The sequence below is a fragment of the Lissotriton vulgaris genome, unplaced genomic scaffold (assembly GCF_964263255.1).
Source record: "Lissotriton vulgaris unplaced genomic scaffold, aLisVul1.2 SCAFFOLD_1175, whole genome shotgun sequence".
NCBI lineage: Eukaryota > Metazoa > Chordata > Amphibia > Caudata > Salamandridae > Lissotriton > Lissotriton vulgaris.
The window spans coordinates 353,811-370,360 of record NW_028252647.1 but is presented as its reverse complement, the minus strand read 5'-3'; the positions used below and the strand labels follow the sequence as shown (position 1 = coordinate 370,360).

Sequence of the window (16,550 nt, the reverse complement as noted above, 5' to 3'; positions counted from 1 at the left end):
AGTTGAATAAAGGAATTATTGGCAAATTCCAGTCACCTAACTACCTCATGTTCAGGCAAAGGATGAAAATAATGAGAAGAAATAGTAGGTGAAGGTGTAGGTTGCACAGTGGGAACAAACGTCACTTTAAAAGAGAATGTCACATAACCAATTATGAATATCATTAAACTCAATAGCAAAAATAAACACGGTATTAAAAAAACTTTTCTTTGATATCAGTTTGCATATCTCCTTTTTAAAAATCATTGTCCTTGCAGGTCTCTCCAACTCGAAGAAATCCATCCTAACTAAATATGCTGCTCGCGATGGTAGGGTGTTCTATGCTAAGGAATGCCTCTGTCAACCCAGGGCAACTCCCTTAGGCCAACCAGAACCTTCGACCTAGTGTCTCAGGCTTGCACTCCAAAGACTTAGGCACCGCGACCCTACAGCTGAACCCGGATGGCGGTTCGAAAAACAAAAATGAGTAGATCCTCGGTGGAGAGTTAACATACAAACAGAAAAATCATAAAAACTTTATTTTTATTTGACCATGATTCTCGGTCGCAAATTATATCGGCTTTTTCCAGGCAATTCTTGATCTTTAAACAAGAGTTCAGGCTCAGTAGTGTTCAATCGATTCAAAGGAGGCACAGCTTCTTGTAAAAGATAGTCACTTTGTCTCTCAGAGTTCGTACCAATCAGACGAGCATCGCTGAATGGCAAAAATCGTGGAACAGTTTCGGTTTCAGAGTCTGGAAGTCCCTCCTGGACCCACTGATCGTACAATAAGGGCAACTGTGCTCCCTTACAGTGTACGCCGTGGATCCAGTTGTTCTTGCCTTGCACTCGAACTGCAGAATGTGTAGACAGTAGCACTTGGTAGGGTCCTGTCCAGCGGGGCTGATCGTTTTTGCTCCGCTGAAAATTCTTGACAAACACCCAACTTCCAGGTTCAATAGCATGGGCTGGATCCTCAGAAGCTTGTGGTAGGCTATCATGCACCTGTTGGTGTAAAACACGCAATTTTGTTGTCAGTTCGCGCAAGTAGTCAAGCAACATAGGGTACTCAATTTCGCTAAACCTGGTTGGCCTTGGCACACCCCAAATATTCGCTGGGCGGCCAAAGACCACCTCATATGGACTCAGACCCATTCTCAAATGCACAGTCATTCTTGTGGACAAAAGCACTAAAGGCAAAGCATCTGGCCATTGTAAACCAGTGCTCGCTTGGATTTGAGCTAACTTGAGCTTTAAAGTGCCATTATAGCACTCAACTAAACCAGCTGATTGGGGATGATTTGCAGCAGGGAACTTCTGCCGGATACCTAATCCCTCACACACTCTCTTCATGACTTGACCCACAAATTCACTCCCATTGTCACTCCAGATAGTTCTGACAGCAGAGTACAAAGTTCCCCAGGGAGCGTGTAACAGTGTGGAGCAAGGAGTTGGTATTGTAAATACCGTGGCTGCGAAGGAAGGGTTCCCTAGTCGGAACTTAGAGAGCCTCACACACCCAAAGTAATAGGCGTGAAACACACCCTTACTAGAGGGTGTCCGGTGTCATCATCGGCTCACTGCCCCTCGTCAGACCGGCGCTGCAATGTCTGACGGAGTCCCCAAAGGTACTCTTTTGACGGGGTTCTTTTGTTCCTCGCCGATGGTGGGTGTGGGTGAGGATGAAGAAAGGTGTAGTCAGTGCAATAGTGAGTGAAAGAAGTAAAAAAGGTAATCAATCCACTTCCAACTTTAATAACGTGGCTGATTCCTTAGTTAAAAGGGGTGGGAGGGGAGTTTAGAGACCGTAAAGGTATACAGAACAATAACTCTACCCCCTAGTGTGGTCAACATGTTTCTCGCCAAAAGGCGATTCGTCAGGACCTCAAAAAAGAAAAAAAGTACTACACAAAAACAAATGTGGGCTCAATGCTCAATCTCTATGAAGAAAGCAAATACAACCTCGCTGGGTCGGAGGACAAGAGGGCCAAGGGGTCCTGCTCTATTTAGGCGACCCTAAAGGGATTAAGGATAGGCCCCGCAGCATGCTCCCGTGAGGCCAGCGTTATAAGGTTGGATGCACCTTAATGGAGACACTGGAACGGCGGAACACCTACCCCTCACGCTCGCGGCACCTGGTCAGCAAAAAAAAAAAAAAAAAAAAAAAAAAAAAAAAAAACACTCCAGATAGTTCCCAGCATTCCAAATCTAGGGAAAAACTCTTATCAAAACTTTCGCTGTGGACAAGGCAGTATTGTCCTTAAGGGGATAAGCTTCTACCCATCTAGAAAAGGAGCAAACAACCACTAAAACATATTTCAAGTTGTTGCATCTCTCCATGTGGATAAAATCTAGTTGCAAAGCCTCGAACGGATACATAGGAGGAGCAAAATGACCAGCTGGTGTTGGAGTTCCCTTACCAGGATTAAACATCAAACACACCATACAGTTCTTAACCAAGTTCTCTGCACATTTTGGAATTCCCGCATTCTGCCAAACCGGAGCCAACAACTTACAAATCCCTTTCACGCGGATATGTGCCATGCCATGAGCCATTGTAACAACCGCAAGCACATACGCGTCAGGCAACAACCATCTCTGATGCTCAGACAAATCAGTCCAACAACCATTCGAATCCAACCTACCCTTACTTTCTCTCCATTCATTCAACTCTTTCTCAGTAGCTTCAGCTTGAATGGATTTCACGCTCTCAACCGTATCTTCACACATACTCTTCTCTGGAACCCATCTCGCCGGACCTGCAACATACATTCGACTCATCATATTCCTCGCAGTTTCTTTCACAACTTCATCCGCAAACGCATTTCCGCGACCAACATCATCCGTAACTTTCTTATGGGCACTACATTTCACAATCGCTACTTGCAATGGCAAAATAAGAGTTTCAAGAAGTTCATTCACCAACTGCCCATGCTGTATCTTCGTTCCATGCGAAGTCAAGAACCCACGTTCACGTCACAAACGCCCAAAGCTATGAGTCACGCCAAAGGCATATTGGCTGTCAGTATACACATTCACTTGTTTTCCTTTCGCCAACACACATGCTCTCGTTAATGCAATCAACTCCGCTGCTTGTGCTGAATTATGTGGAATACGTGCAGCTTCAACAATCGTATGCAAAGTCCTAACAGCATATGCCGCAGTCGTATCACCATTCGGCAACTAAAGCACGAACCATCAACCCACAAAGTACCATCACACTCTTGAAGAGGAGTATCTCTTAAGTCTACTCTCCCTTTCGTTTCTTCTTCAGTGCTCAGAAAACAATCATGTTGTTCTTCAATATCTGTCTCAACCGAAATTGGCAACAACGTGGCTGGATTCAACGTGTTGCATCGTTTAATGTGCACATGACTCGCTAACAACGTCAAATCGTAACCCCACAACCGAGGACTAGTTAAATGCTGTGTCTTCGTACGGTTCAACAAGGTATCCACTGCATGTGGAACCATTACTACTAACGTATTGTCCATAACCAAACCAGCAGACTGTCGAATTGAAACAGCCGCTGCTGCCGTAGCTCTCAAGCAACTCGGCAACGCTCTAGCTACCGGATCTAAGGTCGATGAAAAGTAAGCACATGGACGCTGCTTATCGCCAAACTGCGGAGTCAACACTGACAATGCACATCCTTCTCTGTCGTGCACAGACAATGTGAAAGGCTTACTGTAGTCGGGAGTACCCAACACAGGAGCCGAACACAACGCATTGCGTAATTCAGAAAAGCTCTTTTGACATTCATCAGTCCAAGGAATAGGATTTGGAGTATCCTTAACCGTAAGAGCTATCAAAGGCTTCGCTAACAAAGAAAAATTAGGGACCCACTGTCTACAGTACGACGTAATACCCAAAAACGCACGTACTTCTCTCTGTGTCGTAGGCACACTCATTTTCGCAATAGCTTGAATTCTCTCTGGGGTCAGAGAGAATTCTTCCCTCCTTCGATAAGAGGTGACCTAGGTAGGTTACTTCTTGTCAACAATATTGCAACTTGGAGAGAGAAACTTTGTGATGAAAATCAGACAAATGGCGTAACAATGACAAAGTGGCTTCCCTACAAATCTCTTCAGTATCAGCGGCAACTAGCAAGTCATCAACATATTGAATAAGGGCTGCACCATCAGGTAAAACCAACAGATCAAGTTGTGTCTTCAAAGCTTGACTATAGATCGATGGACTCTCACAATAGCCTTGAGGAGCGCGCTTAAAGCGGAAACTTCGTCCTCCAAAAGAGAATTCAAAGATATCCCTACTCTCTATGGCTATCGGGATACTGAAGAAAGCATTCTTCAAGTCAATCAGCAAAAACCACGTGGCTGTAGCCGGAATCAGAGTCACCAAGGCGGTGATATCAGGCACGACAGGAAACTGTGGAACAACAATCTTATTCACTTCGCGAAGATCGAGGACAAACCTAAATACAGGAGGCTGTGAAGAATCAGTTCTCTTCAGAACAGGCAAAACGGGACTATTGCACACATTACCTCTCGTTTCCTCAATCACACCCTTTTCGATCAGATCATAAATAATCGCTAAAAGTGCACACTCACCATCACTCGAGATACGGTACTGAGGAATGCGTGGTAACTTCGCATTCGTCTTCAGTGTCACAACATATGGGGGAATTTCCAGTAGGCCCACATCATTCGGACCAGTAGCCCACAATGAATCTGGTAAAGGAGACAATTCAGGTGGAAGACTATCTTTCGATATGTACATCGGAGAGATCACACTCTCACCCAAGGTAAGATGTACTCCTGACGGAGAACAATACAGTGTCGCATACAATCTCTTCAATAAATCCAATCCCAACAGATTCTCATTACAACCTGTAGTCAAAAGAAGGGGTGCTTCGAACTTACGAGGTCCAACAGAAAGAGACAATGGAGCAGAAATCGGATTTGTAACGGGGGCGCCAGAAAAACCTACAGAAACATTATCAAAGCCAGACAAAGGTACACCAGGGAGTTTAGAGTGCATAATAGAACTCTTTATAGCACCAGTATCTAGCAGAAAAGGTTCTGACACACCTGATGCAATCACTTCAACATAGGGTCCACTCTGATCTACTGGAACTGAAAACACCCTCTCTTTGTCCATGGCTGTCCTAACAATCATTACCTTTCGCTTCATCACCTCCAACATAGTAATCATCTATATAGTACTGTGCTGTCCTACCAGGCAAACCTTGCTGTTGATCAAAACTATTCATCGAGTTCTGTGGAGGCAAAGAACGCATATTCTGTCCGCGACCTCTACCTCTAGGCGCCTGTTGAGCACCTCTGCCTCGTACACCAGAAGCACCATTCGTACGCTGTAACAAAACCGGACGACTATTTTTGTAATGACCCTCTTCTTTGCAATACGCACACTGATTAGGCCCATACGGGAAACGCTATTGAGAAGACTTGTTCCTTTGCGAGTTTCTCGAATATTGCTGAGGTTGCTGATAATCGCGCTGATTATTAGTACGGGGTGGATAAGCTTGTTGTAGAAGAACTTTAGTCTTCAATTCCTTAGTCTTCTTATCCGCTTTCTCTAACTCATCTTCGTGACTATTTTCATAGTACTGGGCCGTAGCTAAAATCTGCGCGGATGTAGAAACGGCCCAAGCACTCTCGGAATCCTTCAACTTAGTGCACAACTCGGGAAGCAAATTATGCACAAACTTATCAACGAACAATCTCTGGCCACCCTCGGTAGCCATATCCTGACCACTAAGATCTACAAAAGTCTCTTCAAACCGCGTGAAAAAAATCGGACACAGTCTCGTCTTTCTTCTGCTTACATGCAGACAACTTGTCCCAATTAACACGCACTTCGGGCATCAAAGTCTTCATATAGTTAATAATCCTACCATGGAGTTGAGCAATCAGATCTTCAGGCTTAGCACCACCAACTTGTCTATCATTCGCAGCAACAACATTAACCCATGTATCACCCAATTCATTATGATCCATATGTCGAATCACATTCCAGATAGGCTGTGGAACAACATTACCAAACAACATGTCTATGTCTGCTAAATTCATGATGCACGAACCCACAGTTTGAGTGAGCTCTTTACCTGATCCGCGCAAAAATCCTGCGGGATTTTATAAAGTCTGCTTAGTTGCCAAAACTTCAACAGGCTTCCAAGGAACATGTACCCATACTCGCTGAAAGTGTGCAGGCGCAGCTACAATACCCAACCCAGCATCAGCCTGAACTGCTTCCTTCCACACCGGAGGAACCTCACGCATCGGATATTGACGCGCTTTTCTCCTAACTGACGAATCAGGCTCAAACAATCGCTCAAAAGGAGTGTTATTACGGAACGACAACAACGTCGCAACTGCTCTCTCAATGTCGAGAAGACTCACAATGGTCCCTTTCGCAAATTCGGAACGTACACGATACAATTCTTCAGGAGCTTTACCTACTTCGTCAACCCATTGTTCATGGAGGAACACACACATCATTTCAAAGACGTACCGTTGCTTTGGTGCTTTCCATTGCCGGAAAACATCCATAACACCCTCAAGACAATACTGGGAGGTATACGTAACCCATCTACGTGCCATGTGATCCAAAACTGTACGTTCATCTGTATCGGGCAATTGACTACGTGATTGTCTACGCTCATTAGCTGGAGACATACCCAATTGTCCCAACAAAGGAGAAAAGAAACCAGAAACTGCAGCAGTCATTCGCTGTCTAGTAGAAGGAGAAGATGGAAGAATAAGGGAAGACAGAACAATAATAGAAGAATCCAAAATCGGAACAGAAGGAGTATTATAAACAGGCGTAGGAGTAGCAGACAAAGGGGGAGGCAAAGTTGGCGGCCCCTGAGGAGGCTGCGCCAAAGGAACAGTAGCCAACGGAAGAGGAGCTGGCTGTGGAGGAATTACAGGTGGCACAACAACTGGATGTTGCACAACTACAACTGGTGGCGGTGGTGCCGTAGCATTCTGTGCATAAGGGGGTGGCGAACTCAATAGATGCGACATTAAAGGATCTTTCGAAAGATCTTTCTTTTCTTCCTGCTCTTTAGGCAGCAAAACTGGGTAGCATCTATCTACCGCTAACTTCTTCACCCTAAGCATCTGTTCGCTCTCTTGCTCTTCCTCATTATCCCTATACGCTTGTACCATTGACATACCTCGTTCTCGCTTATTCTTCGCTAATTTAATTTCTTTCTGTTTGGCTTCTTTGCGCCATATGCGGAAAGAGTCAAACATTGCCGGCCGGGCTTTCTTCTTGAACAATTTCACTTCGAGATGGTCTAAAATCTCAGCTTCAAAACTACCGTAACGGGGCCACTGTAGGACACCGTCTTTTCTCGTAAACTTTACCCAGATCTCATAACTAATAGGGCCCACACCATGCTTCACGTACAATTCATATGTAGGAGTTCCAATTGGAGGAACCGGACACGAATCCTCTAACCGGGAATCCTTAGAACAACCACAACCAAATATCTTTCCAAGTTTGCTAAGACCAGGCATCTTGCTCACTAGTCTAGCTTCAAACAACAAGGGAAATCTCAAAACGATAGTCTTGCGAATACACGAGTCCCTTGGCTTTGGGGCCTGCAGGTACCAAATCAAAGCGATCCACTAAAGGGATACCAAAACAAACTAAGGACTAGGAGACGCTCCACTCATACTTAACTGAAATGTCGATGGCGTCACCAGAAGACCCGTCAATCGTCTCGTTCTACAAACGTCTAAGGCTCCAAGACAGGGCGACAGTCAGGGCAGCAGTCCTTCGTAGCCGTCGGAAGGCGGGGAACCTCGCAGCAAAGACTTTCGGACCACGACGACAAACAGGGGTCGATGAAGTGGTTGGCCTTCCTCCAGAATTTTCACACGAAGCTCTCCACGATCTTCGGGCTTGGACCGGTAGTGCTGAAGACGCCCCACGTTGGGCGCCAACTGACGGACCGGGTTTTAGAACCCAGCGGCGTCAGGGAAACCGCCAAATGCCTTAGAGTTCCCCTGTCTTGGCAAACAGACACGGGACACTTCTTGATGACGTCAAAGACCAAAGTTTATTGGCTGCAACCAGAGGTCTACGAAGCACACACGGGTGGTTCGCTAGAGACTGCACAAATTCAATGAGCGGAGCATGGTCTTTTATGCCAAAAATCAAGCATCAGGCAACATTCCAAATTAGCATTGGGTTCATAAAAACTGACCAATAGAAATGTGACATTTTGAAAGTAGCGTATGACTACAATCCCACTTTCCGTTGTCCAGCCCACCAGAAATGCTTGTTCGCTCAGGCCGGACGAACCCATCATAAAACCCTCAACCCAAATCAGTGATTATGTCGTGAAGGAGGAGAAACAGATTGGAAGTAAGATAGAAAGGTGGGAGCAGTGTACCATAAACTTCGGCATGTCCTACCCTTTGATCTTTATCTGACCAGCTGCTTAACAAGGAACTGGCTCAGCGAGGTCAGCCTCGGGAAAGGGAGTCAGTTCGGCCAGGTCATTCAGAAGTCAGCTAAGGTGTACGTGTCCCAAAGACTCGTTCGGCCGCAGTCATCGGCCTATTTGAGGGCAACCACACAAAATGGCTGCCGTACACAAAATGGAACCCGAAGGTTCAAACGAAATCCTAAAATACGTAGTGTTCTCATTGATCGATTTATGCGAAAACACTTGTACACACTACACTCGTGATTTGCGGTCTGCTGACTCCAAAATCGCCTATTTCCGACGATCTTTATTGAACGGGTTCGGAACCACCGAACCTCACCCACAAACTACGGAACTACAGGAAAAGCAAATGAAGACAGATCCTTCAGGGGATGTGGCAGGAAGGAACTTTGATCTATTTCCTTTGGGACTGGCCATGCATTAAGGAATACCGGGAGGTGGTAAGATGTAAGAGCTTCTCAGCTTTAGACTCCCCTGTAGTACTCACCAGTCAGCTGGTAATGTTAGGACTTTGGAGGAGGCAGTAAGCATACACTGGGCAGGAACATGCTCATCTACTCCATCATGGCACTTATGATGATCAAGAGGGATATAGTATACTAAAGTGGAGGCGATAACAATCCCCACATGGTCTGAGTGGGTCTCCAACAAATTCTGGTGCATGAGAGTGCAGAAGGTGGTCTATAGGGCCAGAGGCTGCACTGTCAAGTTTGATAGAGTCTGGGCTAATGGAAGAGTGGTGCGGAAGTTGTGAACTGAAAGAGCCCGGACCCCAACAGCTTTACTGAGATGGAGTCAAGGAAGGACTCACAGAGCTGAGTTCCAACACCCTATGTTGTCAGGAGTGCTGTGTGAGGAGAAGCAGACTGTGGAATGATTATTGTCAAACTAGCTGTGAGGACCTAGATGCACCACATGGGATGGAAATGTACTCAAGTGCCTTAATGCAACAATGCATTCTCTGTAATATGTTAAAACTCAATGAACAGTTTAAAAAGTGAAGTTTCTGTTCCTTCCTGGCAAAAAAGCATGTATTTACGTGCCTATTTCTACCCCTGGTTACACATGTGCACACTTTAAAACCACCTATTGAAAACTAAATCTGGAATCTCCACCCTCATTATTTGCGGATGTGGCTAGACCCTTTATTGGCGATTGGCCGTGGGTTGTGTACAATGTACACTTAACTTTGATATAATTTTAATATCAGAAACTCAGGCGAATACCTCTTTAATGATTACATTTCAGCTAGGTATCACTTTCAGTAGTATTAACGGTTTCAGTTTTTATCAAACTGCCATTATAGTGCCACTCCCATTGTTGCCATGGTATCAAAGCAGCAATGCGAAGAAAAATCATAGAAATCATTGAACACCTGTTTATTTACTTTCTCATTAATTGATATAATCTCAGTAGTATAGGTAATATCGTTAGCCATCGTTATAATTGAGGATAAAACTACTGCAGCCTCCTATCAAGAATACTTAACATTGTCATGCAGAGGGTAAAGCAGATGTATTGTAATTTATTGCTTAAATTGGCCAAAAGCAGGGCAAATCGCACATCTTGAAGGATTCTTTCACCCCTTACAGGTCCCTGGGTTCACCCATGAAGTAGTCCTTTCGCTCATAGATCCTTAATTAAATTTAACAATCCATGACAAACATTCATTAGATGTGTAACACCAGCTCTCACATTATTAAGTGGGAGTTTCGCTAATCATCAGCCATCTTCAGGGAGAGGGAGTCTATCCAAATTCACAATGTAGCACTAAGTCGGATTTAACACAGATTTATCCTTAGTAAAATAGAAGAGCTTACTTGTAGCATTTGTGGTTTTTGGCGTTGCTGAATTATTAGTGTTGCACAAGTTATATGCAGTCCGCTGCCATCTGGCCGGCCACAGAGCTCAACAGCCTTCACAATGCACTTGCTGCACTACCACAAAAGCTCCAACGTCCCCTAAATCCTTGTCAGTGGGAGTTTTGTAGCGGATGTAGCCATATGGTGTAGAAAGTATTTTGCACATTCATACAGACCAGGTGCAATGCTAAAGTTCATCCTCCTTCACACCCCAACACTTAAAAACAAACAAAGCTGCATCCCTCCCTCCCCTGACATAGTGGAAGTACGGACTTAATATCTTTGGATATTTTTATACTTTGGGAACTATTATCTCCCACACCATCACTGATGCAGTCTTCAGAAAGGAGGAAACCACAACGTTTTGCTTCTATATCCTTTACCATTGTGAGGAATAATACTGTGATACCTCAAGCTAGTACTTACCTTCTTTTTTAAGTTCTCTTGAGGACTCAAGCTAAAACCACGCGGGCTGGTGCTACACCCCTCATCTGCAAGAACCAGTAAACAAACATCTCATTTTATTATTCTCCATGGATTGTAGGCATATCACTGGGAGCTGGCTAAAATCAAACCCTATATTCCATAATTGTGGTGTCTGCTAACTTTTGCACTTTAAAACATACCTTCTCGATTTTCTTTTCTGCATCGCGTCCTTGTTTCAAAGTGTCTTTTTGAGCGGATTCAATTATTTCCTCCTCGGACAGCTCAGGGACAGACAGCTCACTAGGCTGTGAAAGTAAAAAATAAGAACGTTAATGAATACTGCATGAATACCAAAATGAAAGAAAAGTTAACGCTAAATACGAACCTTTACCTAATAGGTTTAATCATACTAGAAATACAATAAAATCCAATCTCATTTGGAAGGTACTGACTGTACTTTTTTAATTCGGTGGATGTTGGTGGAACCATTTGTCTATTTAACTTGACCACAGATGATTTGTCACACATGCACTCCCACCCAGAAGCCAGACAATACCCTTTCAAAAAAACGCTTATTTTAGTAAGTGAATATTGCACTGTCAGAAACATAAATAAATGGAACTTTCTTTGGTCATTCATACTTGCTAGTTTATTGAAAGACGCAGCCTTTGTAAAAGCACTACACAGAACTAATATGAAACTTCAGATAAGACCAGTTGGAAATGGATAAGCAACATTTCATTGACTTGCTGATGGTTCTAGAATGATGAGACAGAATGACAGTCATCACAGTCCATTACAGCACCTCCCAGTACCTACTTACAACAAATGCTAAGAGCATTCACAGCTATGAACTTTTAGTGCATATTTATGTTTCACATGGGCAGAGGTGAGGAAATAGACTTCAGGGGGGTTTGTCCATACAGAGCAGGTAGATGCGCTTTAGAATTTATATGAATATTCTTATGGATGGAGTGGCTTGTGTGCGCTTTGGGAGGACATTCCCTAGACGATAGGTGAAACACATGGGGATCCAGCGACTTGCAAATAGCAAGTAAAAAGCATTGGTGTGGTGTCAAAGTAGTTGGGAAATGTAAGGAGGAGCTGAACCATTTGTGAACTACAGTGAGAGCTCTAGTGCTTCCTATGCCTGACCAACAGATACGGTTAGTAACCCAAGGCAAGAGCCCATCTGGACAGGTCAAAAGGAGTGTGTTGAAAAATGTATTATTTAGTCCTTGGCAGTGAATGTTAATTTTGTTGGCTTCGTCAGCTGGCTCTTACAGTAGGTGATCTTACCGGAATGAGAATTTGGGTAGACTACAAGAAAAACAAGCATTTACAATGCAACGGTTTCGCCTTTGCAAAAGTTAGAGCTATTGGCATTGTAAATGACAACATTTTTATTTATGTTTTGGTTTTGAAAACAGATAAATAAATGGCATTGTCATTTACAATGCCAATAGCTTAATCTCTCGCAAATGCCACACACACACATCCACAGAGAGCCCCCCCACCCACACAGAGCCCCCCCACCCACACAGAGCCCCCCCCACCCACACAGAGCCCCCCCACCTACACAGAGCCCCCCCCCCCCCACATCCACACAGAGACAAACACACACACACACACACACCCTGTAAGATCTGGAGAGCTAACACTGTTGCCTACGGTGAGATAGCCTGTACGAGCAGAAATGACAGCTGTTCGCGATGGTGGAAGCCTGTAAGAGTCGGTGCGCTTTGACATCTGGAGGGCTAGTGTTTGTTCTCCACAGTGAGAGAGCCTGTAAGAGCAGAGACGGTAGCTCTGCTGTCTGTAGTGAGAGCCTGTAAGGACTGGAGTGATTTCACTGCTATTTCAAGATCCTGTGAGACCCGGAGGGATAGCACGGTTGTATTTGGTTATAGCCTGTAAGAGCAGGCATGTTTCTCAGTTCATCTTTAAAAACATCACTTAAAAATTAATAAATATTTCTAAACGCAGTTATATTATCTGATATACTATGGCGAAACTTACGAGAATTAAAATATATATACATTAATAAAGATACCTTATTAGTTTCTAGCACGTTTTTTGTTGCATGGTTTACATGCCATATATTTTAAGGCCTGGCTCGCTTGGTTCGGCTCCTCTCTCCCTGTTAATTTGCTGGCTCACCCATCTCTACATCTAGGTGCTAGGCTCCAGGTAGCACCAACTCAGGAGGACACTTGAACTAAAGAGGGGCAGAGGTCCTTCAAATCAAGCCTCTGCTTTGGGCGCAGCTGGAAGTCAAAATAACAGAGGCCCCTCAGGCAGACGGCTACAGGCGCTGTTGAACGTGTCTGGGTGTCAACAAAGGACACCAGGACAGACTCCGCATATTTCCAGTCTTGATCAAGCTCAACAATAGCTGCCGGATCCGGGGAGCACCTGCACTGTGTGCAGTTTTATTATGCATAATTTTGAAAACACGAGGCTGGCTGTCTCTAGAGCAGACCTAATTAGTGAAGCGGCGCGCAGGATCTATTTAAACTCCACCAGCGCTTTTATCAATACCTGTAGGCTACAGGTATTGATAAAAGCGCTGGTGAGGTTTACAGGCTGTAGCGCCACATCCCCAACCACCCTATGCAGCGAAAAGATGCTGCTTGTTCCAGCTGCACCGGATCCCGCCGGGCGGCTGGGGGAGAAAGCGTGCGCGATTTAATTACCGCTTTGCGCTGCGACAAATTGGTTGCAGGAACATTACCCCCGCACAGATGGCAAACTGTTCAGGCTCAAGGCAAAGCCTGTAATTCTCGGCTGCCTCCTGACTGGCACTGGCGGCCTGTCCGTCAGCACGGCGCTGGGGACGCGAGATCAGGTTCTCAGGCAGTAATGGAAGGTGCAGCCGGCCATGAAATTGGGCTTCGGCCCGACGGGATCCGAGAGGCAGGGGCCCTCTCCGATCCACGCGCATTTGTAGAGTACCACCGTCAAATGCTGACTCGCTCCTCCTTTCTCCGATTTCTTGGGTAGGCATTACTTAAGAAACGCGTTAGGTAAGAACTGTTAAGGCTGGTAAATTACAGAAGTAAATGAATCTGTTTACTCACTCTACAAACAAGAAGCACGTGCACACGGACAGCGGGAGGGGAGATGGGCTTGTTATGTATTTATTTTATCTTGTACTATAGGGCTCATGGATAGCGGGAGGGGGGCGGGTTAACGGGCACACGGCGGACAGCGGGAGGGGGCGGGTTAACGTGCACACGGCGTACAGCGGGATGGGGCGGGCACACGGACAGCGGGAGGGTGGTCAGGAAACAGCTAGCGGGACAGCGACAAGACGAACAATGAACACAAACACACAAACATCGGTGTAAAAAAAAAAAAAAGTACAGGCCCATAGTGGCCACGTCTTCATGACGTTGCGGAGAGGGAAAGAATCGGCGGAACACCCACCAATCGCCTCGGGAAATGACGGACAGTTCTCTCTTCCAATGGCTAGCTTCCATTTATGGAGCTCGCCAATGGAAGAGAGAGGCGGAACGTAGGCCACACTGTTCAAACATTAGATTTCGCCTGCGCCGAAAAGCTGCGCTGTGCGCAGCTTTCGACGAGGCGAAACCTAAAAAGTGGGCAGATTATATTCTATGTGGAGTAGCTGAAAACAAAGCCTGGATATTGGAGAAGATAAATAATTCTCACACTAGAATCACATACAGTTACTAGGCTTCTAGCACTGGAGGAGGGTGCCTGAAGAAATAAAGACGGGGAAGTAGACTGCTTCCGTTTTAGAAGAATTGGAAAGCCACTGACTGGAAAATAGATTTTGGACTGGCATGCGAGGAGTGAATGAGGGGGAAACAATTTTATAAGTATAAAGAGATGCTGCCAAGGTATGCAGTATGTAGGGATAACAGTAGCCCTAGATCTCAAACTTGGGGCACAACTTGAGACTACCACATTGTATCATTTGATAGAGTACCCGCATGGCCAGCTTCTAAAAATACAAGCTATCATTTCAATGGAATTTTAAGTATTTTAATCATTACAGAAAAACATCAGTCAAACATAAAACTGTAAGCGAAGATACACAATACCAGGTTTTAACTAGAACCAAAAGATTTCTTCTAATATACATTTTAAAAAACATGTTCTTTCTGCCGTCTAAAAGCAACAATGATTTAACCTTCAAACAAGCAGTGATAAAGCTGGAAGCACTCGCCTGTGAACTTTTAGTTGAGAAATGCTCTTTAGTGCTCAAAATGCAATGGGTCTCGCCTTTTATTAAGTTACAACCATTTGCTTCGCTATATAATACCATTAGCAAAGCAAATGGCTTCAACTTAATCAAAGGCGAGACCTATTGCATTTTCAAAAACACGTCTGGAAATCAGTGTGGTGCATTAAAACTCTTCAAGTGGGAACTTCTCCCCCCCCCCCCCCCCCCCCCCCCCAGAAGTGCACACTGGTACCCCCCAGCAGAGCAGAGACATGAATGCAGGCCCCATCAGTGCAGCAACAAGGCATGCATGCAGGCTCACACCCCAGCAGTGCACAGAGGTACATCACGCACCTCACCCTCTCTCCAAGCAGAGCGGAGACAGGGCAGGCAGCACTTACCACCGCCATATGTGAGGCTACAGCTCGGCATGCTGTGCTCCCTCAAGTTGCCATTGAGGAAATGAAAGAAAAACGTGCACAAAATCATGCCAAAGCGTTTGCCATGACGATATTTTTTTGCTGGAACTTTAATTACAAAAGTCTTTCCGCGGTGGGTTATGTGCCCTTCTCGTTACATTGCAGTCTGCTGAAGAATGGACTGATGCCTGCAAGAGCGTGGGGTTTGTCTAACCGAATAGAAGATATGACGCCATCTTGATGACATCTGAAGCGTGTGTGTGCCCCCGGCAGCAAAAGAAGTTAATAAAACACCACAATGGGGGCATGGCCAAGCAACATGGCAGACAGGACGTGAGCTACACCAGCTCCGTCCCGAGGACCCGTTTATCCTGCATAAAGATCCTGACCGGGCTGTCTAGTCGAGAGTGTATGGGCCGGAAACTTCCCTGCAACGAACGAGACCCCCACAGTGCGGGGGAGACTCCTAGAACCCCCGCAAACAACGCCGGAGATCCTGTCGGCGATCCGAGGGCTCCGAACTGAACTACGCGAGGCCGTGGTCTGGGCCTGCTGGAGGAGTGTGGCGGTGCAGGTCGCCCGCCCAGACGAGGTGTCTAGTTGCTCCCGGGCTAGCCGCATCCTCGACGAACCTCCGCTTGCTGGGGACGGCTGCTGGCAAACAGAGAAGCGGCTGACCTGGGGCCTCGGCGATTCGCGCCGGCCCGTGCGGGGAGATCGCGGCGCCCGCCCCTCCCCCTTATGCCCTGCTGAAGCGGAGCCACCGATCGAGGAGCTGGGGGACTTGCGGAGGGCCGAAGCGGGCAGCGGTGCAGTGATCCGGATATCACCGCTTCCCTCGCTGGAGGCGGTGGCCGTCAGCGACCGATCTGAACCCCTGAGTTGCCGAGCGGCCTGGCTGGGCTGATCCGACTTGACTCCGTGCGAGGAGCCTGAGGCGCCTGCCCCCCCCTGGACAATTTTCTACGGCGGACCTTCCGCGGGGGGCCCACTATAGCTGTGGGACCTGCGGCAGTCCGTGGGGTTGCGCTTCGAGTGGACTGGCGCCCCTCCCCCGCTCGCCCGCCATTTTGTCCGGGTCCCGAGGCGCTTTCTTCCACACGCCGCAGCAGCGCACGGCCTGGAAGATCACTGGCCTGCATTGTACTGTAGCCGTGCGCACCCCTGGGGGTGCGCCCCTGGAGACTTGGGGGTCGTGCTGCTGCCTTTTGGAGGTGGGGGACGCC

General features: G+C 46.3%; 1 protein-coding gene across 1 annotated transcript in view; it reads right to left on the bottom strand.

The window, feature by feature from the left end:
* The window catches only part of MTDH (metadherin), a 426,299-nt gene that overhangs the window by 330,670 nt on the left and 79,079 nt on the right, over positions 1–16,550 (bottom strand). The window contains exon 2 of the mRNA XM_086951123.1: positions 10,914–11,018. Coding sequence (XP_086807249.1) covers positions 10,914–11,018 — 105 coding nt within the window. The remainder of the gene's footprint in view (positions 1–10,913; positions 11,019–16,550) is intronic.